General features: G+C 44.3%; 1 protein-coding gene across 3 annotated transcripts in view; it reads right to left on the bottom strand.

The window, feature by feature from the left end:
* Positions 1-29: 29 nt before the first annotated feature.
* ACOX2 (acyl-CoA oxidase 2) overlaps positions 30-20608 on the bottom strand; it is a 32201-nt gene continuing 11622 nt past the window's right edge. For all 3 annotated transcript variants that reach the window (XM_024244074.2, NM_001132607.1, XM_054550334.2), the window contains 5 exon segments: positions 19341-19520; positions 17398-17503; positions 12055-12272; positions 3785-3917; positions 30-180 (listed from right to left, as the gene is read on the bottom strand). In XM_024244074.2, the coding sequence (XP_024099842.2) occupies positions 118-180; positions 3785-3917; positions 12055-12272; positions 17398-17503; positions 19341-19520 (700 nt within the window). In that variant the 3' untranslated portion in view covers positions 30-117.

The following is a 20608-nucleotide window of genomic DNA, read 5'->3' as shown; positions in this document are numbered from 1 at the left end:
TAAAAGATAATGACTCTAAAACATAAATATCTAATTTAAAATTTTAATGTTGCATATATGCCATAGTACCATTATCACATGATGGTGCTGGTTGCTTCTTGAATACTGTTGGTTATTTCATAGTTTGGATTTCCAACTTTGTAATAGTGGTCTTATATATTCCTCATAGGCAGGGTTCTCCTGTTTGTAGAAAGAAATGCATTATTAAGACAGTACATTTCTGCCAGGATTAATGACTTTTACTTTCAAATTAAGTCTCTAGCTTCAAAAAGTAACATTACGTAAGATTCTTAATTTTAAAAATTATTTCTAAAACTCATTTTGTGTGAACATATGGAGAAACATTTTTTCCAAAGGGCATCCTTCCTTTTCTCATGCAGATTTTAAATTGTGGATGCAGGTGGCCAATTAAAAACACAGCTTATCACTTGCTTTTGGAATTTAATACAAATAAAAGGCTTCACTCTTTGAGGCTCTCTGAAACTGAACATTAATCACAAAGCAAGGAACCAGATAGGGATCATATAAGCAGTATTCTAGGCCCAACTAGGTTATCCTCATTATGTTGTAATTCAGTGTCTTGATTCTTTGTTTCTTAGTCCTAGTCTCATCTTTTATAATATTTACTTTGCGTATGTGTGTGTGCCTGTCTACACTAAAACTGTAAGCTCCTCGAACACTGGGCTTTTGACGGTTTTTTTTTTTGGAGACAGTATTGCTCTGTTGCCCAGGCTGGAGTGCAGTGGTGCGATTTTGACTCACTGCAACTTCTGCCTCCTGGGTTCAAGCGATTCTCGTGCCTCAGCCTCCCGAGTACCTAGGATTACAGGTGTGCACCACCACACCTGGCTAATTTTTGTATTTTTAATAGAGACCGGGTTTCGCCATGTTGGCCAGGTTGGTCTCAAACTCCTAACCTCAAGTGATCCGCCTCAGCCTCCCAAAGTGCTGGGATTACAGGCTTGAGCCACTGCACTCAGCCTGGGTTTATGACTCTTGTTCTCCAGTGTTATCTTCAGTATCTAGAATAGTTTTTGGCACAAAGCATGTATTTAGTAAATATTTGTTGAATTATTGAATGAATGAATCAGTAGATGTATTTAATGCATCTAACTCCTACTTGGACAAATTTTTACAATAGAATAATTGGGGAAAAACAGGATTTTTTGTTTTGAAATTATCCCCAATGATTCCTCCCTGAAACCAAGAAAGCACATCATCCTGTCCAGGAATAAAGCTCAACGCTGCCCCAGACAGAAGAGAGCTTCTCCTATGTTTCTAAGATGTTTACCTTAGCATAACACTTTTCTTTTGGTAGAAAAATGTCAGTGAAATATATTCCTGTTTGTACTTTTATGTCTACAGGGCGTGTTTCAACATAGCTGCTGTTTTATTTAAAATATCTGCCAGGCATGGCTCACACCTATAATCCCAGCACTTTGGGAGGCTGAGGCAAGCTGATCATTTGAGGTCAGGAGTTTGAGACCAGCCTGGCCAACATGGTGAAACCCTTTCTCTACTAATACAAAATACAAAAATTAGCTGGGTGTGGTAGCTTGTGCCTGTAATTCCCGCTACTTGGGAGGCAGGAGCATTGCTTGAACCTGGGAGGCAGAGGGTTGCAGTGAGCCGCGGTTGTGCCACTGCACTTCAGCCTGGGTGACAGAGCGAGACTCTGTCTCAAAAATAATAATAAAAATACATAAAATATCTGTAGTGTGCCTTTTTCTATTAGTGCAAATGAGGAAAATGTCTCATTGCAGCTTCAGAATTATAGCATTATATCTTAAGAGTAGAGTTAAAAAATTATCCACAGCACATTAAAAAATACACTTTAAAAGTGCTATTTTGGTGATCTCTAAAAGGAGCCAGAAATGTAAGATCATGTACATTAGCAGGCAGCCTCATGTCATTTTAACTGACTGGAAACGGTTCACTAAGGTCATTTGTAACTTCACATTCCCAAATTATCATGTGTGAAAGACGCACAGTGCTATACCTGTCACTTTTTTAGGAAGGTAATATAAGCTAGGATGACAAGAGTGTGTGGCACTGTGTACGCAGCAGATTCCTTTGTCTCACTACGCAGGTCGTAAAACCATGTTCATTTATTCCATAAACGTGGAGTGTCTACTCCGTGATAGATCCTGGAGTTGGGAAGGTGAAGACTCCTTCGTTGTTCACAGTCAAGTGGAAGGAGATGGAAGTGAATGGGATGAAGCGCGTCAATGTTTTCCCAAATGGGTTGACCCTCTGGGTCAGTCATTCCTCTCGTTTAGATAAACATGTCGTCATGTAGTATCCAGATTAAAGTCTTTTAAAATAAATATTAAAACCAAACTAAAACACAAGAAAGCCCCCTCCATTCTCTTTAGAGAAACCAGAATGTTTCCTGTGTTGCCGGTAAAACAGGTTTGAGCTATATATGTCAGCATTTCTGACAGGTGTTATAGCAGGGCGGATTTTTCTCTGGAGCACCAAAGGGCATACATTTATCTTTAGACCATGGGAGCTAGTCTGGAATGGGAGGACTGCTGTATTTTTATGCCAAGATTTAAATGTTAGAAAGTAGAGAGATCTAATCATTAGAAAAAGTAACACACTGGAAGTAGGTTAACTGTACTAAAGCAGTGAACATATAGTGTTTATATTTCCTTGAGTTAAAAGGATGTCTTTCTGGAGACAGGGAGTGACCAAGATGGGTTAGTTGTGTTGTAACTTTAGATAATCATGTTAAATTAAGCCATGTGGTATGACAGGCTGCAAATTGTTAAGAGCAAGTCTCACACCATGCTAGGTGTGAATGAAAGCCTGAGAGTTGCCAATTTGATGTGGTGTTAAGACACCTTTTCTGAAATTGGACCAAAGAGGTAAAAAAGAAAGCTTCACCACCTGAATAATGTATTTGCACTATCAAATTTAAAATAATCTGTTTTGTACCTATAGACTTTTTGTTTTGATCATCTATGTAAAATCTGGTATTAAATATTGGTTCCTCATATTCTAACTACAGGGTTTATTTCCTCACTCCTGTTAGCATATTCGTTGACATTTACAACTTTTCCCAAGGAGGCTCATAAGCAGAGAGCTGCGAGCATACCCTGGCCCTAGAGTGTTGGGACCTTATGAGTCCTCCCCGTCTTCTCGCTGTTAATGATGTAGAGTTCTGGTGTGCTCTCCTAGGATGGCTGGGGATTTTTTTGGCATGACCCTTGTAATTGTCACTCATATGGCTTTCCTGGGCTACTGATGGCAGTGCAGCAGCTTTCTTTGCTCCTTGGATTGTATTCCTTAGAGTGAAGAGGAGAGGGTATCATCTCTAGCAGGCAATCAGGTCTGAGAGAGACATCCCTCAAGCTTCCTACCACTTCTGAGTACCTACTTTTATCTACACAAAACTGAAAGTTAAAAGGCTGAAAATAAGGCGGTTAAATTACCGCAGTGATTTATCTCCTTTTTGTTACTTGAAAGCCAGTTTACCACTCTGTGTGTATGCCCTTGGGTCTGTCAAGCCATGATTTAGAGCTTGGGCCTTCCTCTTAATTCCCTTTACTAAGTTCCGAGCAGTGCATTTTGCTGATTACAGTCCAGGCTCAGAGTTCCTGCCAGGCCATACCGCCACTCCTTGTTTCTTTTATGTTCTCTAAAAATATTTTAAACAGACATGCTACGCCAAGTGATTGCCAACCTAATGGGAATCAATTAAAATGGGAGAACATGAAGGTGTATTCACTGCCTGTTCTCTGCTTTCTTACATAATTTATAATGTGTTCCACTCAACTACCTGAGTATTGGTTGGTGACTTCTGAGCCCACTGGAACAGGCGTTCATAGACATTTCCATCATAACAGCCAAGTGCTGAATTTAAACACTGATCGGTGAAGTCAAAAGCATCAGTTAACAGGATGGCATCCTTCCTGGGATAGGAAACAAGAGTTTGTAAGTATTTTAGATTGCTCTTATGAATCAAACTAGTCTTGGATGGTGATTAACAATACCTAATTAGAGGTTGCATGATTATTCGCTTTTCAAACAATTCAGCATTTTTTTTTTAGTTTTTATTTTTTAATCAGTTATATATGCATAGTATAAAGAGTCAAAGGGTTCCTTAAGGCTTGTTTAAAAAACAGCATATCCAGCCATGCGTGGTGGCTCACACCTGTAATCCCAGCACTTTGGGAGGCCGAAGTAGGCGGATCATGAGGTCAGGAGATCGAGACCATCCTGGCTAACATAGTGAAACCCCGTCTCTACTAAAAATACAAAAAATTAGCCAGGCATGGTGGCACATGCCTGTAGTCCCAACTACTTGGGAGGCTGAGGCAGGAGAATCACTTGAACCCAGGAGGCAGAGGTTGCAGTGAGTGGACATCATGCCACTGCACTCCAGCCTGGGCGACAGAGTGAGACTCCTGTCCCAAAATAAATAAAGAAATAAATAACCAGCATATACCTGTCTGATTTCCACTTCTTTCTCCTCAGAAGCAATTTCAATCTTTTTTTTTTTTTTTTTTTTTGAGACAGAGTCTCTCTCAGTTGCCCAGGCTGGAGTGCAGTGGTGCAATCTCGGCTCACTGCAGCCTCTACCTCCCAGGCTCAAGCCATTCTCCTGCCTCAACCTCCCGAGTAGATGAGATCACAGGCGCCCGCCACCATGCCTGGCTAATTTTTGTATTTTTAGTAGAGATGGGGTTTCACCATGTTGCCCAGGTTGGTCTCGAACTCCTGACTTCAGGTGATCCGCCCACCTCGGCCTCCCAAAGTGCTGAGATTACAAGTATAAGCCACGATGCCCGGCTGGCAATTTCATTCTTTTAGTTGATATTTTGGTATTTATCTGAATGTCAAAATATCTTGTTTATATTGCTGCTTGTTGATGGTTCAGTTTGAGATATTATCCGTTGATTCTTCATTCAAAAGGTAAAGATTTATATTTATTACCCCTTCTCTTCACTCCTACCTCCCCTTGTTCCCATTCTTCTTCCTCCTGGCCTTCGGGCCTCCCAATATAGTTATAATTTTGGCCAGACCAATATTTAGTATTGACATTATGATGACTGTGTGTCATTAAAGCATTGGAGATAACTGGGATACTGTATCCAATGTAATCCTTTCTTGATGATCCCCAACATCATATGAGCCCCACCACCAATTTAATGTCCCCCTGCCCCCTTGTGGTCTCACTTCATTCCTTATCCACCTGAAATTCCATGTTCTATTACTCTCTCAAAAATACATTCAACAGGCTGGGTGTGATGGCTCACACCTGTAATCCCAGCAATTTGGGAGACCAAGGCAGATGGTCCTCAGCTGAGGTCAGGAGTTTGAGAGCAGCCTGGCCAACATGGCGGAACCCTGTCTCTACTAAAAATACAAAAATTAGCCAGGTGTGGTGGTGTGTGCCTGTAGTCTCAGCTACTGGGAAGGCTGAGGTGGGAGAATCACTTGAACCAGGGAGTCAGAGGTTGCAGTGAGCCAAGATCGTGCCTCTGCACTCCAGCTTGGGCAACAGAGCAAGACTCCCATTCAAAAAAAAAAAATATATATATATATATACACACACACACACACACACACACACACACACATTCAACAATTTTTCTTGCTTTGTCATACCTGTTTAGCAAAACACATACCTCTTTGTCTTTAGTTTTCCACCCACTTTGTGCCCCCACCTTTGTAGCTATACATGGCTGGAAAAAACAATCATAACTGGTGTAATAAGGGCTCAAGTGGGCCCTGATTGCAGCTCAGCAATTGTATTACATTGCTGTATTTACTCATTGTTCATTTACTCTTTCCTTTTCTTAGGTAGTTATTTCATACCATCTCTTTGATCCTCAGATTGACACTATCCACCTTTTCCATTTCTTTTGCGTGGATGGCTTTACATCGTATTTCACTGATGAAGTGGAAGCAGTAAGAGAATCTGTGTAAGTTCCCACCCTTGCATTTATACATACAACGCCTTCTCTCTTCAGGCTCTCAGCTCAAGCCTCAGTCCCTCCTTGTCTACTAGATGTCTTTTCCTCTTGCATACTGGAGAACAACATTCTCCTGCCTTTCTCCAACAACATCAAAATTCCCCTCTCAGGAGTAAAAAGTTAGTGGAAATGCCCTTCTTTGTTTTTACTGTAGGCCTGGCTGGTTGCTGTCAAAATGGGCAAGTTCATGAAAAAGTGGGGAAGTGGTGCTGGTCCTGGCTGGATGCTACTCTGGACGCAAAGCCATCATCATGAAGAACATTGATGATGGCACCTCAGTCCATTCTTACAGTCATGCTTTGGTAGCTGGAATTGACTGCTGTCCTCACAAAGTGACAGCTGCCATAGGCAAGAAGATCTCCAAGAGGTCAAGGATCAAGTCTTTTGCAAAAGCTTATAGCTACAATCACCTCATACCCACAAGGTACTCTGTGGATATCCTCTTGGACAAACTGTCATCAACAAGGATCTCTTCAAAGACCTTGCTCTTAAACACAAGGCGTGATGGGAGGCCAAGATCAAGTTCAAAGAAAGGTACAAGAAAAAAAAAATCCCCTCTCTACTGGATCATTTCCATCAGTATACAAACAGACAGTCATTTCTCCCATCTTAAACACAAGCTTTTGACTCTATTTCCTTCTCCATCATCTTGGCTCCCGTTTAGGACAAAACTCCCTGAAAGTGTTATGTGTGTTTATGCTTATGATTTCCAATTTTCACATTCTCCTGAACTGGATCTGTTCATGTTTTTACTCCCACCACTCCACAGAAATAGCTCTTGCCGCGGTTACTTCCTTATTATCTTTTGAGGGTCTCAAGACTGAGTACTTGGACCTCTTCTCTTCATGTACTCCTTGTGATATTCTTCTCAAGGCTTTAAATACCAACCATATGCCAATGACTTCCAAACTTATTCCTCCAGTGTCCCCTGCTTACCAACATCTGTACTTGGATTTCTGACAGGCTCTTCAAAAGTAATGTCTCTGAACCCAAACTCCTTCCTGTCCACCCTGCCCAAACCTGGCCCTCCTGTAGTCTTCACCATTTATGGTAAATGGCAGCTCTGTCCTTCTGACCAAAAACCTTGATTCTTCTCTTCTTTCTCACCGTACATCTAATCTGTCAGCAAATTCTGTTCTGCCTTCAAGATATATTCAAACTTCAACCACTTCCCACCACCTCCAGCACTATCACTGCTCCAATCCACTATCATCACTCACTTGGATGATTGCATTAGTGATCCAGCTGATCTCCCAGCTTTTCACTCTTAGTTCTTAATATGGCAGCTGGAGTGAGCCTTTAAAAATATACATCAGATTCTTCTAGGTTGTGTCTATCCAATGCTCAAAACCCTCCCATTCTATCCCATGCTCAAAACCTTCGCATTCTCTTAAGTCTTTGCAATGATCTACCTTACCGTCTCTTCCCACCCCCTACTGTACTCCCTTAACTCTCTGCCCTCTGCCCTCATTTTCCACCACAGTCATGCCATTCCTGCCCCTGTGGCCTCTTCTGTGTTCTTTGGATGGATATGCCAAGCACACTCTGATCTCCAACATTTGTACTGTCATGTACTGCATAATGATGTTTTGGTCAATGATGGACCATGTATATGATGGCAGTCCCATGACATTATGATAGAGCTGAAAAATTCCTATTGCTTAGTGATTGATGTTAGAATTGGCTACAGTATTCAGAACAGCAACATGCTTTGCAGGTGTGACCCTATGAGCAATAGGCTATACCATTTAGGCTTGTGTAAGTACACTCTGTGATGTTCACATGATGACAGACTCACCTGAAGACACATTTCTCAGAACGGATCCTCCAGTCATTAAGTGATGCATGACTGTACTTATGTTCTGTCTGTAATGCTCTTTCCCTAGCAGCCACAACAGCTTCTCCCTACCTTCTACCCAGGTCTTTCCTTAAATGTTACCATCCCAGGGAGGCCTTCTCTGGCCTACTTAAAATTGTAGCTCCCCCTCCTCCCTACTGACCCCCAGCATTCTTTCCCCCACTTCCTGCTATCCTTTCTTTCATGGTAGGTATTACCATTTCACATGGTATACAGTGTGACTTATTTTGTGCATGTGTGTGCCTGTCTCCTCTCCTCTAGTCTGTAGGCATCTGTGACCCTTTTTCATCTGAAACTCGTATCCTTCGTTTGAGGAATGTTTTCTTGAATTATTTTATTAATGATTCGCTTCCTTCTGTTTTCTCTGTCTTCTTTCTAGACCTGTTCTTCAGATGATGAACAGCTAAGATTGGTCCTCTTACTTTTTAAAAGTCCTCCTTTTTTTTGTCTTTTTGCTTTCTTGCTGTGAGATTTCTGCAACTTTATCTTCCGGTCCTTACACTGAGTTTTTCATTTCCACTATCATTTTTTAACTTCAAGGAGCTCTTTTTTTAGGTTCTCTGAATATTAGTCTTAAATAATGGCCTTCAGCTTTTTATTTTGTGGTTGCAATACCATCTCTTAACTCTGAGATATCACTGTTTTTTTTTTTAAGTTTTCTTCTCCCTGCGGATTCTCTTATGTCCTCTGAATTGCCTTGTTCTTGCTTGTTTTGGTCTCCATCTTTTATGTTAGGGGCATTCTTCAGGTGTTTGGTGATCCCTGAGTATCTGATCATAGCTAAGAGCAAAGCATTAACTAGCTGATTACAAACTTGTGCCTATGCTTGCTAATATGGGGTTCACTATGGAGTGAATTGGGTGGACCACTGGGGGACTCTGATGTCAGTGTCTTTAGCTCCTTCTCCTTGGGCTGGTCAGATTCTCCAGAGAAGGATCATCTTATCATCTTCTTGCAGGGTACTAGTCTGGCTGCCAGTTTTTTAGGAACCAGTGGGAAGAAAGGTTCGGGGGAGGGAGGTGTCAGCATTTGGCCTATAAAGAACCCTGTTTTCTGAAGGGTAGCCTTATTATCAACTGTACCTGATGCTCCCTAGTCCACAGACCCTCTATTTACCCTTCTGCCAGGGCAGAGTCAAGGAAAGTCTTAACATTACTCACAGAGGCTAGGTGTGCTAGCTCATGCATGTAATCCCAGCACTTTGGGAGGCTGAGGTAGGAGGATCCCTTGAGCCCAGGAGTTCAAGAGCAGCCTGGACAACATAGAGACATCTCTTTCTCTTTGTGGGTTTATGCCTTTTAAAAAATTTCAGTCCATTCACTGATGTTTTAGTAGGGTTTCAGGAAAGAACAGAAGTAAATGTATATGTTTAATCTGTCATCTTTACCTGGAAGTCCCCCCAGCTGAGGTTTTATGACCGCTTAAACAACTAAGAACGGTTTGGGTCAGTTAACGTTACAGAGAGCTTGTTCTTGGCATCCTTAGCATACTATGCCGCCCTTCAGTTTTCATCTCAGAAATCTGAGGGAGATAGTGACTAATCAAGGCAGGGAACTGTGACACCAAACAGTGATATGCATAGAATCTGTTATGTGCCTAATTACCCTGCAGCAGTAAGGCTACTTAGGAACCATCATGGCAGTAAATCAATTTCTGGATTTGACGCATGAGTAAGTTGGCAGATTGCATCTGGGCTGTCTGTCTTGTCTTGAATTATAAGTTTCTGGAGCCAAGGCAAGCACTTAGAAATGCTGTTTGCAAATTTAAAAAACATGCTTCTAGGGTGTTAAGGTAATCTTTTGTATTTTATCATCACCTACAACCGGGACTAGAACATTATTTTCAAGTGCTTTTAAATTCTGAGAGTTTCAAAAAGATGGACACCCTTGGGCTTGAACTGTGCAGTACTTAATTATGCTCTTAATAGTTTTCACCACTGGATTCGCTGTATTAGGGAAAGTTTTATACCTGGGACATAATTGTGTCAAATGTATTTTTGACAGTTTTTGATGATTTAACTGAACAAACTTTTTTTTTTTTTCTTGAGATGGGGTCTCACTCTTGTCGCCAAGGCTGGAGTGCAGTGGTACGATCTTGGCTCACTGCAACGTCTGCCTCCCGGGTTCAAGCGATTCTGCTGCCTCAGCCTCCCAAGTAGCTGGGATTACAGGCATGTGCCATCACACCCAGCTAATTTTTGTATTTTCAGTAGAGACCGGGTTTCACCATGTTGGCCAGGCTGGTCTCGAACTCCTGACCTCAGGTGATCCACCTACCTTGGCCTCCCAAAGTGCTGGGATTACAGGTATTAGCCACTGCGCCTGGCCTGAACAAACATTTTTTTGACCACCAGCTATCTGTTACATGCTATGAGTAGTCATAAAGGGCATGTAACATATTGCATACTGTTAGAAATAAAAGGAATTTGGTCTAGTTTTTTAAAAACCTGTCTTAAAAATCTTATTTTTAAAAAATTACAAATCTTTTAGAGACAGGGTCTCACTATGTTGCCCAAGCTAGTCTTAAACTCTTTGCCTCAAGTGATCCTCCCACCTTGGCCTCCCAAAGTGCTGGGATTACAGGTGTGAGCCACTGCTCCCAGCCTCTTTTTTTCTTTTTATTAGTCTTGTTGCTATGAGAATTGTTGGAGATCCTAGGAGTCACCTCTAACCCCATGCAATAGGTATCATATTTTCTGCCCAGTGAGGTCTCAAAAAGATTATATTCTCAAATTAGTCCATTTTTTTTTATCTTATGGACAATGGTAAATAATTTGCAATGTTTTCTTTTCTCTCCTTTTTTTGAGACAAGGTCTCACTTTGTTGCCCAGGCTGGAGTGCAGTGGTGTGATCATAGCTTACTGCAACCTCAACCTTCTGGGATCAATCAATCCTCCTACCTCAGCCTCGTGAGTAGTTGGGACTACAGGTGTGTGCCTGATTCATTTTTTGTATTTTTTGTAGAGGTGGGGTTTTGCCATGTTGCCCAGGCTTTTTTTTTTCTTTACTGTTTTCATTTCTATTTTTTCTAGGACTCTGATCAGGTTGGGCTTTGGTTTTGATATGTTTTTAAAGCAATCGTTTAGATTATAGAATAATAGTGTGAAAGCACTGCATTAGTATTTCATTGATCATACATGGCACTGCATTAATGCTGCATTTAAGAACTTTTGTGTTATTATTTTATAAATCAATATACGAATTACAGAGTTTAAAAAAAATTTTCATCTTGAAGCTGAGGGAGGATTAAGGTAAGTTTACTAAATTTGTTAAGAATTTGCTTAAGCACATTCAACAAAGACAACGATGTGTTCAAAGTATATAATACCTCAACCTTAACCTTAACATACAGGTTAAGAGCTCATGCCCAGGGGCCAGACCTGAGATTGTACCCAGCCCCTCCTCTGGCTGATTGTGTGACACTGGGCAACTCCCATCAGCCTGAATTTCCTTTCCAATAAAATGAGGAGATTAATAGTACCCATTTCAAAGGGCTGTAAGGATTAAATGAGATGTATGTAAAAGCCTTTGGCACAGGGCCTGTCACATAAGTGCTCTTTAAAGGTTAGCTATGCCTGGGCACGTTGGTTCACACCTGTAATCCCAGCACTTTGGGAGGCCGAGGCAGGTGGATCACTTGAGGTCAGGAGTTCGAGACCAGCCTGGTCAACATGGCGAAACCCCATCTCTACTAAAAATACTAAAATTAGCTGGGCATGGTGGTGGGCACCTGTAATCCCAGCTACTTGGGAGGCTGAAGCAGGAGAATCACTTGAACCCGGAGGCAGAGGTTGCAGTGAGACAAGATTGCACTACTGCACTTTAGCCTGGGCGACACAGCAAGTCCCTGTCTAAAAAAAAAGAAAAGAAAAAAAAAGTTAGCTATGGTTGAGACTATTATTAGCACATTAGCACATATCATTCATATGTAGCATGCTTCATTTTATTGATTTTCCTTAGATACTATTCCTATTTCCTTGACAATGTAAAGAGTTCAACTGAGGTAGCTAATTTATTCTTAAGTATTTTTCCCATTTTTTTCTTTCATTAATTCATAATGCTTTATGCTGGTGTAATGATAATAGGGTGTAAACCTCTCCAGGGCTGTTGCTACTCTGCCCATTAGCAAGGTTTTGGAGTTGGAAGTGACCTGTGAACAAGGGGGTAGGGTTATTCTCTGAAGGCTAACATGGTTTGAAGCTCTGCCACTCACCGGATCAGGCGGAGCAGGTCCAGGTAGGCTGTTCTTGCCATGTCCACTTGGTCACCAGACAGGAAGGCGTCATGGAGAAAGTCACCCGAGTTAGTCAAGATTCCGTGTATGGCATGGAGGTCACAGAGGCGCTTGAGCACCTGCTGAATCGCTGGTTCATTTTCTAGTTTCTCCAGAGCTTCTGTAAAACCCTTCACAGTGACATAGTAGCAGTGCGCCTACAAAGACACAAAGATATGTTCTCCTGATTTCTGGTTTTCTACTCCAGAAGTCACCCTGGAAGCGTGGCAAGATGGCTGGAATAAACTTGAGGCAGGATGTGCTTCCCAGCAGGCTGATGAGCAGCCGCCTTTTCTCCTAGCTCACTCTGGGTCTGATCAAGGCATTTTGATGTTGTGTATATGTGTGTGTGTGGAGGCGGGGGTGGGGGGGACTGGTGGGCTTTGAAAATGGCCCTTGTTTTCTTTTGCTTGGAGCGGTTTCAAGTAGGTTGGAAAGTGGAGAGAAAGAATACAGGCATATTGGAGGCTGGCCTGGGGAAGGTGGAGGACAGCACCACTGTTCTTAAGAAATTAGCTATTTTAAGGCTGGGCGCGGTGGCTCACGCCTGTAATCCCAGCACTTTGGGAGGCCAAGGTGGGTGGATCACCTGAGGTCAGGAGTTTGAGACCAGTCTGACCAACATGGTGAAACCCTGTCTCTACTAAAAATGCAAAAATTAGCCAGGCATGGTGGTGCATGCCTGTAATCCCAGCTACTTGGGAGGCTGAGGCAGGAGAATCACTTGAACCCAGGAGGCGGAGGTTGCAGTGAACCAAAATCATGCCATTGCACTCCAGCCTGGGCAATAAGAGCAAAACTCCATCTCAAAAAAAAAAAAAAAAATAGAAAAAAAAAAAAATAGAAAAAAAAAAATAGAAAAAAAAAAAAAAGAAAATAGCTATTTGTTGTCTGCTGTGTTCAAGTCAGTGGTGTGTGTGTGTGCACGCACATGTGTGCACCATGGGGTGAGAAAATAAAGTTTCAAGATATATCTGAAATTTATTCCAGCTAGAGTATAAACTCCTTAAGGTAAGCAGTGCTGTTATTTAGCCCATATGTAATGGTCTGGCTGTGGCAGTTGTTAAAATAATACTTTAATACCAGCTGGCAAGTGTCCACTGCCATCAACCCTGTGAGAGCCCCTCCTGCCAGATGGACTCCTTCCCGAAGACCCCCTCCTTCTCTCCACAGCCCAGCAACTAAAGGATTAATGTTTGACCCAGCAGGAGGCCTTCAGGACCTTGCTTCCCCTAGGGCCGAAGTCCATTTTGATTGGTTGGTGCCTTGTCCTACTGGTTGTAACATATTTTGAACAGTCCCCATCTCATCAAGACAAGCACACACAATTATTTTGTCAGGTAGGATATATGAGTTCTATAAGGGCGAGCGAGGAAGAGAGTGCTTCTTAATTGTTTTTTCTGAGATGGAATCTCACTCTGTCACCCAGGCTGAAGTGCAGTGTTGCGAACTTGCCTTGCTGCAACCTCTGTCCCACTGGGCTCAAGTGATTCTCCCACCTCAGCCTCCTGAGTAGTTGGGACCACAGGCACACACCACCATGCCCAGCTTTTTTTTTTTTTTTTTTTTTTTTTTTGTATTTTTAGTAGAGACGAGGGTCTTGCTGTGTTGCCCACACTAGTCTCAAACTCCTGAGCTCAAGTGATCCTCCTTCGTTGGCTTCCCAAAGTGCTGGGATTACAGGCATGAGCCTCTGGACCTGGCCCTGCTTCTCAGTTTTTTATGTGCATATAGATCACCTGGGGATCTTGTCAAAATGCAGATTCCAGGGCAGGGCCTGAGACTGTGCATTTCTAACAAGGTCCCCTGTGATGCCCATGCTGCTGTAGTGATTCTCAGTAGCAAGACTTAGAGTGTCTTGGGGGTTCGGCTGGGCACGGTGGCTCACACCTATATCCCAGCAATTTGGGAAGCTGAGGTGGGCGGACCACTTGAGGTCAGGAGTTCGAGACCAGCCTGGCCAACATGGCAAAACCCTGTCTCTACAAAAAATACAAAAATTAGCCAGGTGTGGTGGTGCACACCTGTAATTCTGGCTGCTCAGAAGGCTGAGGCACAAGAATCACTTGAGCCTGGGAGGTGGATGTTGCAGTGAGCTGAGACCGTGCCACTGCACTCCAGCCTGGGTGATGGAGTGAGACTCTATCTTAAGAAAAAAAAAAAGTGACTTGGGGGTTCAAAGGAGTTCACCCAGGCGGACATGAGTTGGGGGGAAAGGTCATTCCAGGCAGGGGGAGCTTTATGTGCAAAAGGCTGTACTTTCAGGAAGCTGCAGGCAATTTAATGAGGCTGAAGTGTGGTGGTATAATGAAGTTATGATGGGGAACCATGGAGGTTAGGGTGGACTCATACCTGGGGCCCAGGTCAGTGAAGGGCTGTGAATAACATGGTCAGAATTTGTTCTGTGGGACCGGGAGTCTTCAGCTGGGCAGTGACCCGATCCACTTTCTCACTTGGAAAGAACTTGTGTTTCCAAGGGGGCCCTCACACAGGTGCTGACAACTCCACTTTTCCATTCAGACATGGTGTGCTCACAGCCATGCTAGGCTTGCAGCATTTGGCTGTGGAAGGTGAGCAGATGTGCTGTGTTGCCTCTGCTGGCTCCAGTAGCCTTTGTTGCTCAGACTGGGTCCAGCTTGGCAGAACGGCAGACCCACACTCCTTTTCCTGTCCTAATCTGAGAGCCACATCCTCAAATGCTCAAGGCTCTGAGTTGAGGAGTGGAGTGATGGAGAGCTGCCCAAGGGCCTGGGCCTTAAAAAGCAGGATGAGGATCAGAGACAGAGGTGACCTCTACACTTTGGGGAAGGGCTGAGCTGAACCTTGACCCCACGCTCTGAGCACAGTGAACATTATTTACATTGTGTGTGTTGGTTTAAATCTTGCCTCCTGTCTAATTTGGGGTTGGGGGTGCAATATATAGCACTTATGTGCTAGCTGCCTCTCTAAGTTTTGCTCATTTAATCTTTATTAGAATCCTACAAAGTAGGTACTGTTATTAGCTCTATCTTGCAGACAAAGAGACTGAGGCTCTGAAAGATTAAGTTTTTTGCCCAAGGTCATGGCTAGGAAGTGGTAGCAGTGAGATCCACACCAGGGCTGTATTCCTAACCCTGTGTGGCCAAAGCCACAGGAGACTGAGGCTGGATTATAATGAGGCCAGCATTTGTTCCCATGGTCCTGGAGACTGACATCTCTTCTGGTCAGAGTCTGAATTATAGGACCACAGCCTGACAGAGCCTAAAGGGCTCTTCCATGCCCCTTTGTCTACAGACAGGGAAGTTAAAGCCCAGAGAGGGAAGGGGCTGCTTGAGGTCACACAGAACTGGGACCAGAATTTAGCCCATGGCTCCCCCTTGTCTACTCTTCTGTCAGTATCATCCCCCCTTCCCTCAAGTTGTAGTTATCTCTACCTGCACATTTATGGTTTCCAGATGGGGCCCAGTTGGGTGCTGAAGCTTTCTGTAGACTAAATAACCCCACAAAGCACAGAGAGTACAGAAAGCCCTATCCATTATGACCTTGGAGACTCAGCTGGGGCACCACCTCCCCAGGAAGCTGTCAGGGACGTGTTCTTCCCCTGCAGGCTGGCTGGCTGTCACCCTCCATCCCCCCAGAATTTGTTGCTCACCTCAGTCACTCATCACACCTTCAGTGGTGTGGGAAGGGAAAGCATCTAGACTCAGCTATTTCCTACCTCTGGGACCTAACTCTTGAGTTCTCTTTCCTTACCCTTGAAGTGGAGATAATGTCAGTCTCCCTCCCAGGGCTGTGTGGATTAAATGAAGTAACCCTGGCAAGCAGCATCTGGTCCATTTGAAGGCAGGCCATAGGTTTGGAAAATGGATGAGTGGATAATGGGCGGCTGTGGTTCCTGTTTTGGTGATCCAGTGAAAGCAGGAAGCCTTGGCTCACCCTCTGTGTTGACAGGACAGTTAGCACAGCAGGGGGTGCCCCTGCTGTAGGCTGAGCAGAACTGAGGGCTGCAGAGGCAATCCCAGCACCTGTGGTGTGGTGGAGGTGGTGGGTCACGTGGTGGTGCTCAACGTCCAGCCTGCCCGACCAGCCCTGTCCCACGAGGGCCTCTGCAGCCCTTCAGGGCTCTCCTGTTCCAAGGCTGACATTTTCTGGGTCTGAGGCCTGAGGATTGGCGTGATCACTTTAGTTTTCCAGTTATTGGCAGTGCCAGAGTCCCAGCTGCCAAAGCTAGAACTTAGGACTTGTTCTTACCTCTTTCCCACCCCAGCACTCTGAGGCCTGTCCCTGCCTTCTTCCCCCTTAGCATCTCTGATCTACCCACTTGTCTCCAGGCCTTCTGCCATGCTCATGGTCAGGACCACCCTCAGTCCTGGTTCAGACTTGCTCCTTTCTAACTTGCTCCCGTTCATTCCATCCCGGGCAACCTGCATGATTCTTCCAGAATGAAACTGATCACTTTACCCCACCTCCAAACAAACTCAGCAAAGACATTGCAATGAAAACAAAACCCCAACTTTTCACAGTGGTGCAAAAGGTCAGAGGCCTTGCCTGTCTCTCTTTCTCCTCTTGTCTCAGTCCTTCTCCTTAGGTCCTCCTTGGGAGATTTGCACTTCCTCCCAAGCACACCAGGATTCTTCTTGCTGCCTCCTTTTGCACGCACAGCTCCCTTTGCCTGGAAACTTTTCTCTCCAAAGCTGCCACCCCACCCTTTAGCTGGCTAATTTCAGCTTATCCTTGAAGTCTTAGCCTATATGTCACTTCTTTTGGGAAGCCTTTCTGACTCCTCCAGGTGGGCAGAAATGTACCTGCTCTGGGATTCCATAGCAGCCTGTATTTCCCTGTCATGGTGCTTCCTTGATTGTAGCTGTGCATGGGCCGTGGCTTCACTGTTGAGCACCCAGCTCAGTGCCCAGGGCAGAGTGGGTGCTCAAATATTTGCCGACCGACTGTGAATTATGCACAAACACAGAACGAGTGGAAATTGAATCAGACATCCAAGGATTGCCTGTGGGGCTAAGGGGAGACTTGACCTGCTTTTCTATCTGGGAGGAAATATTTGAACAACCTGAAGCAAATCCAATAACACTGCCTCATTACCTTTTCCCCTAAGAGCTGCCAGCAGGATTGCTTTGGAGTTAAGTCCTTTAATTAAAATACCCTGGACTAAAGCCTTGGACGTGAAATGAGGGCAGCCGCCGCTGAAGCAGAGTTGGGGAATAATGGCAGAGCCCGGATTTTCCCAGCAGGGTAGCCTGCCTGGGAAGCAAAATGGATCCCTTTCAGCCTCAGCTGGCAGGCGCTCACCTTAGCAGCCTGGAGGTGTATGACAGTGGTCTGGTTCCAAGCCTCGTGCTGGTCAGCTCCAGATTGCATCAGGGTCTGTAAATGCTGCACTGAGTCCTTTATGAGCCTGAAGGCCAAAGCAAAAAAGGTTCAGCTTCCTGACTGAGTGGAAAAGACAACTGATGGGCTTCCTGTGGTCCCTCAGAAGTAAAAATAATGCCTGTTTATTGACCACTTATATGCCATAAAGCTAAATGATTGATATTTATTATCTCTTTAACTCTTTTAAGGGCAGGCACCCCCCAGTTTGCAATGGGGAAAACTGAGTCCGAGAGAGGTTAACTAATTTGTCCAGGGTCACACAGCTAGTAAGGAGTGGAGCCAGGATTTTGACTTGTTGTTAATCGCCATGTTAAAAAGCCTCAGGGCCACAGGCCAGGAGCTGTCCCCTATTTCTAATGCAGATTCCAGCCTCACACCAGTATGTTCAGGCCTTTTTGTTGACTGACGTCCTATGGCCTGAGCAAGGAGAATGGTTTTTCTGTAAAGGCTAGAGAGGCCCGTCAGTCACCTAGCCTGCTGCAGGTTCTACCCAAGGGACCTAAAAACAAAAAGAGAAAACCAACCTTTGTCCTGCAAACCACTAAATTAGTCGTTTGCCATTTTTATTAACCTTTAATCCCCTCTTATTTTCTGTTCCCTGTCCGTCCATCCATGACCTTTAGAATTTGTGTGTAGAGCAAACTGTTTATTAAGCAATATGTTTTTTGCTTTGTCACGGAATAGATAAGCAGATGTCACACTGAGTTTCAAGCAAGGAGAAATACCATGACACTTTAATCACCTCGAGCAGCCTCATTTTCCCCTCCTCAAATCTCCCAATTGAAATGTTAGCTCTGTGAGGTCTGGGGTGTTTATCAGGCCTATTTACTGATAGTTCCCTAATGCCTAGAACAGTGCCTGCCATATTATAGGCAGTTAATAAATATTTTTGGAATAAATAAATGAATGTTCCAAGTTGCTTGTGATCTTGAAATAACTATTAACCATCCCTGGGACCACAGGTTGGGATATAAGTCCTCTTATTATATACTGAAAATATGTTTTTCCAGTTTGTTTTTGGTGTTTCATTTTTATTTTTTTATTAAAATTTTTTGTATTTTTGGTAGAGATGGGGTTTCACCATGTTGCCCAAGCTGGTCTCAAACTCCTGAGCACAAGCAATCCGCCCACCTCGACCTCCCAAAGTGCTGGAATTACTGGTGTGAGCCACCATGCCCAGCCTGTTTTCGGTGTTTTAATTTGGGGGCAGGGTTCAGAAGGTTTTCTTTTTAGGTAGTTAAACCTCCATCTTTTCCATGGTGGTATGTGTGTTTGGTCAGGACCTCTCTATTCCCAGCCCCTGGCATATTTGTTCATTCCTAACACATAGTAAGTACTGAACAATATTTGTTGAATGACAGAATGGATGAGTCCTTGGTTTTGTCCATGTTCCCTGGAGCCTACTAGACCCTGGAAATAAATGAGTTCTGTCCCGTGGTGTAGTCATATTTTCAAAAACTATTTTTAGATTATGGGATATTTCAAACATATGAGTGAGTATTGCTTTATTTATTGGTATTTGCATATCAATACATTTGTAGTATTTACATATGGGTACATTCATTGTATTGCAAATCACCATAGGACCCTAGCTAGAGATTTGAAAAATATCTCACTGGCCAGAGGTGTGATGTCCTTCTCCTACTGTGACCAGGATGGGGAAGTGACGGGGGTCCGTGGCTGAGGGGGGGACATCCCCTCTGTCTGCCCATGGTAGCAGGAACTGAGAGGACCGGGGAGGCTAGGCATGGGGTGCTTTTTAGAACTGAATCCACGAATGTCCGCCCAACCAATCCAAAGGCCCTAGTGTGGCATGGAGCCTGTGCCCAGGTGGGATGGCTGATTTCTCAGCACTGGCTTACCTTGCTGCCACATGTGCCCAGGCCGTGGTGTAGAGCTCCGGGCAGAGGAAGTCGGCTGCCCTTTGGGCTGGACACCTGGCCAGGTCAGGTGCGGTGAGATATGCGACAGATGGAGGGAGAGATCTCTGTGGCGTGGAGCCAGGGGACATCTGAGTCTGCAGGTAGCTCTTCACCAGAAACCTGGGGGGTGGAAGAGGAGGCAGGTCAGAGGGCAGAGACTCTGTGGGACAGCCCAGCACCCTTCACTCCCAGAGACAGGCAAGCTCGTGCTAGGTTCCAGCCTTCCCATGGGAGGGCCAGGTCACCAGGCCTCCGCCTGGCCTCCCTCCTGAGGGCTCCCCCTCGGGCCATCCTGCCTCGAGGCCCTCAGTCAGGCGTACCCCGGGACCTGTGGAGCTGGGCCAGACACTCTCCAATCCTGAACATAAACCCGTCTGTGATCTGAGCAAACAGAATTTTCCATCAGAACATTGCGATTTTGGGATTTATAATGACTTGTACAGTGACTGGGTGGAAATTAAATTTTCTTAGCTGAAAAAAGAAGGATAGAGGCAAGAACGCTAACAGGAGTAGGAGGATTATAGGTGACTCTCAACTGCTGCTTTAGGATAATCCAGTGGTTACAGGTTCTGGGCTTAGACAGCCCTGGATTCCCATACAGCCTCGCCGAGACCTGTGTGATGAAAGAAGCTTCACCTCCCAAGTCTCGGTTTCTCTAGTTCTAGGTGGGGAGGACACTTCTCATCTGATTGAGGGTTTGTGAAATGGAATGAGATGATATTTGTAGAGTGCTTGGCACAGTGCAGAGTACATAATATGTGCTATTGTATTCCTTTTCTAATTTGGAAAAAAACCAAGGGATGTTATATATTTTTAAAAATATAATAAATGTTGTTTTTCATATTTGCCAGTGAACTTCTTTCTCCTTGCATAGGGAAGCATTTGCCCTGTTTGGTCACCTGAGAATAGGTGAGGATGAGGCTCTGTCGGCCTCCAGGGCCCACAGACCTAAGAGGGATGAAAAGAAATCGCCTGTGTGGAGGAGGCTGACTTGGCCATTGCTTGGAGCCTCTGTGTGCAGGCTCTGCACCAAGCCTAGACGATGCTAAAGTGAGCAAGGTAGGGGTAGTCCCTGCCCTCAGGGAGCTCCTAATCTAGTTGGAGAGTAGAGCCAAAAAGGTGAACAAAAAAATGAGACAATGATAGATTGTGAAACTGCTCCAAAGGAAACAAGGCCATGTTGGGTGGGAGGGGATCAAATGCAAAGG

The sequence above is a fragment of the Pongo abelii genome, chromosome 2 (genome assembly GCF_028885655.2).
Source record: "Pongo abelii isolate AG06213 chromosome 2, NHGRI_mPonAbe1-v2.0_pri, whole genome shotgun sequence".
NCBI classification, from domain to species: Eukaryota; Metazoa; Chordata; class Mammalia; order Primates; family Hominidae; genus Pongo; species Pongo abelii.
Note: the sequence above shows the minus strand (reverse complement) of the source record. Positions and strands in the feature narration are given on the sequence as shown.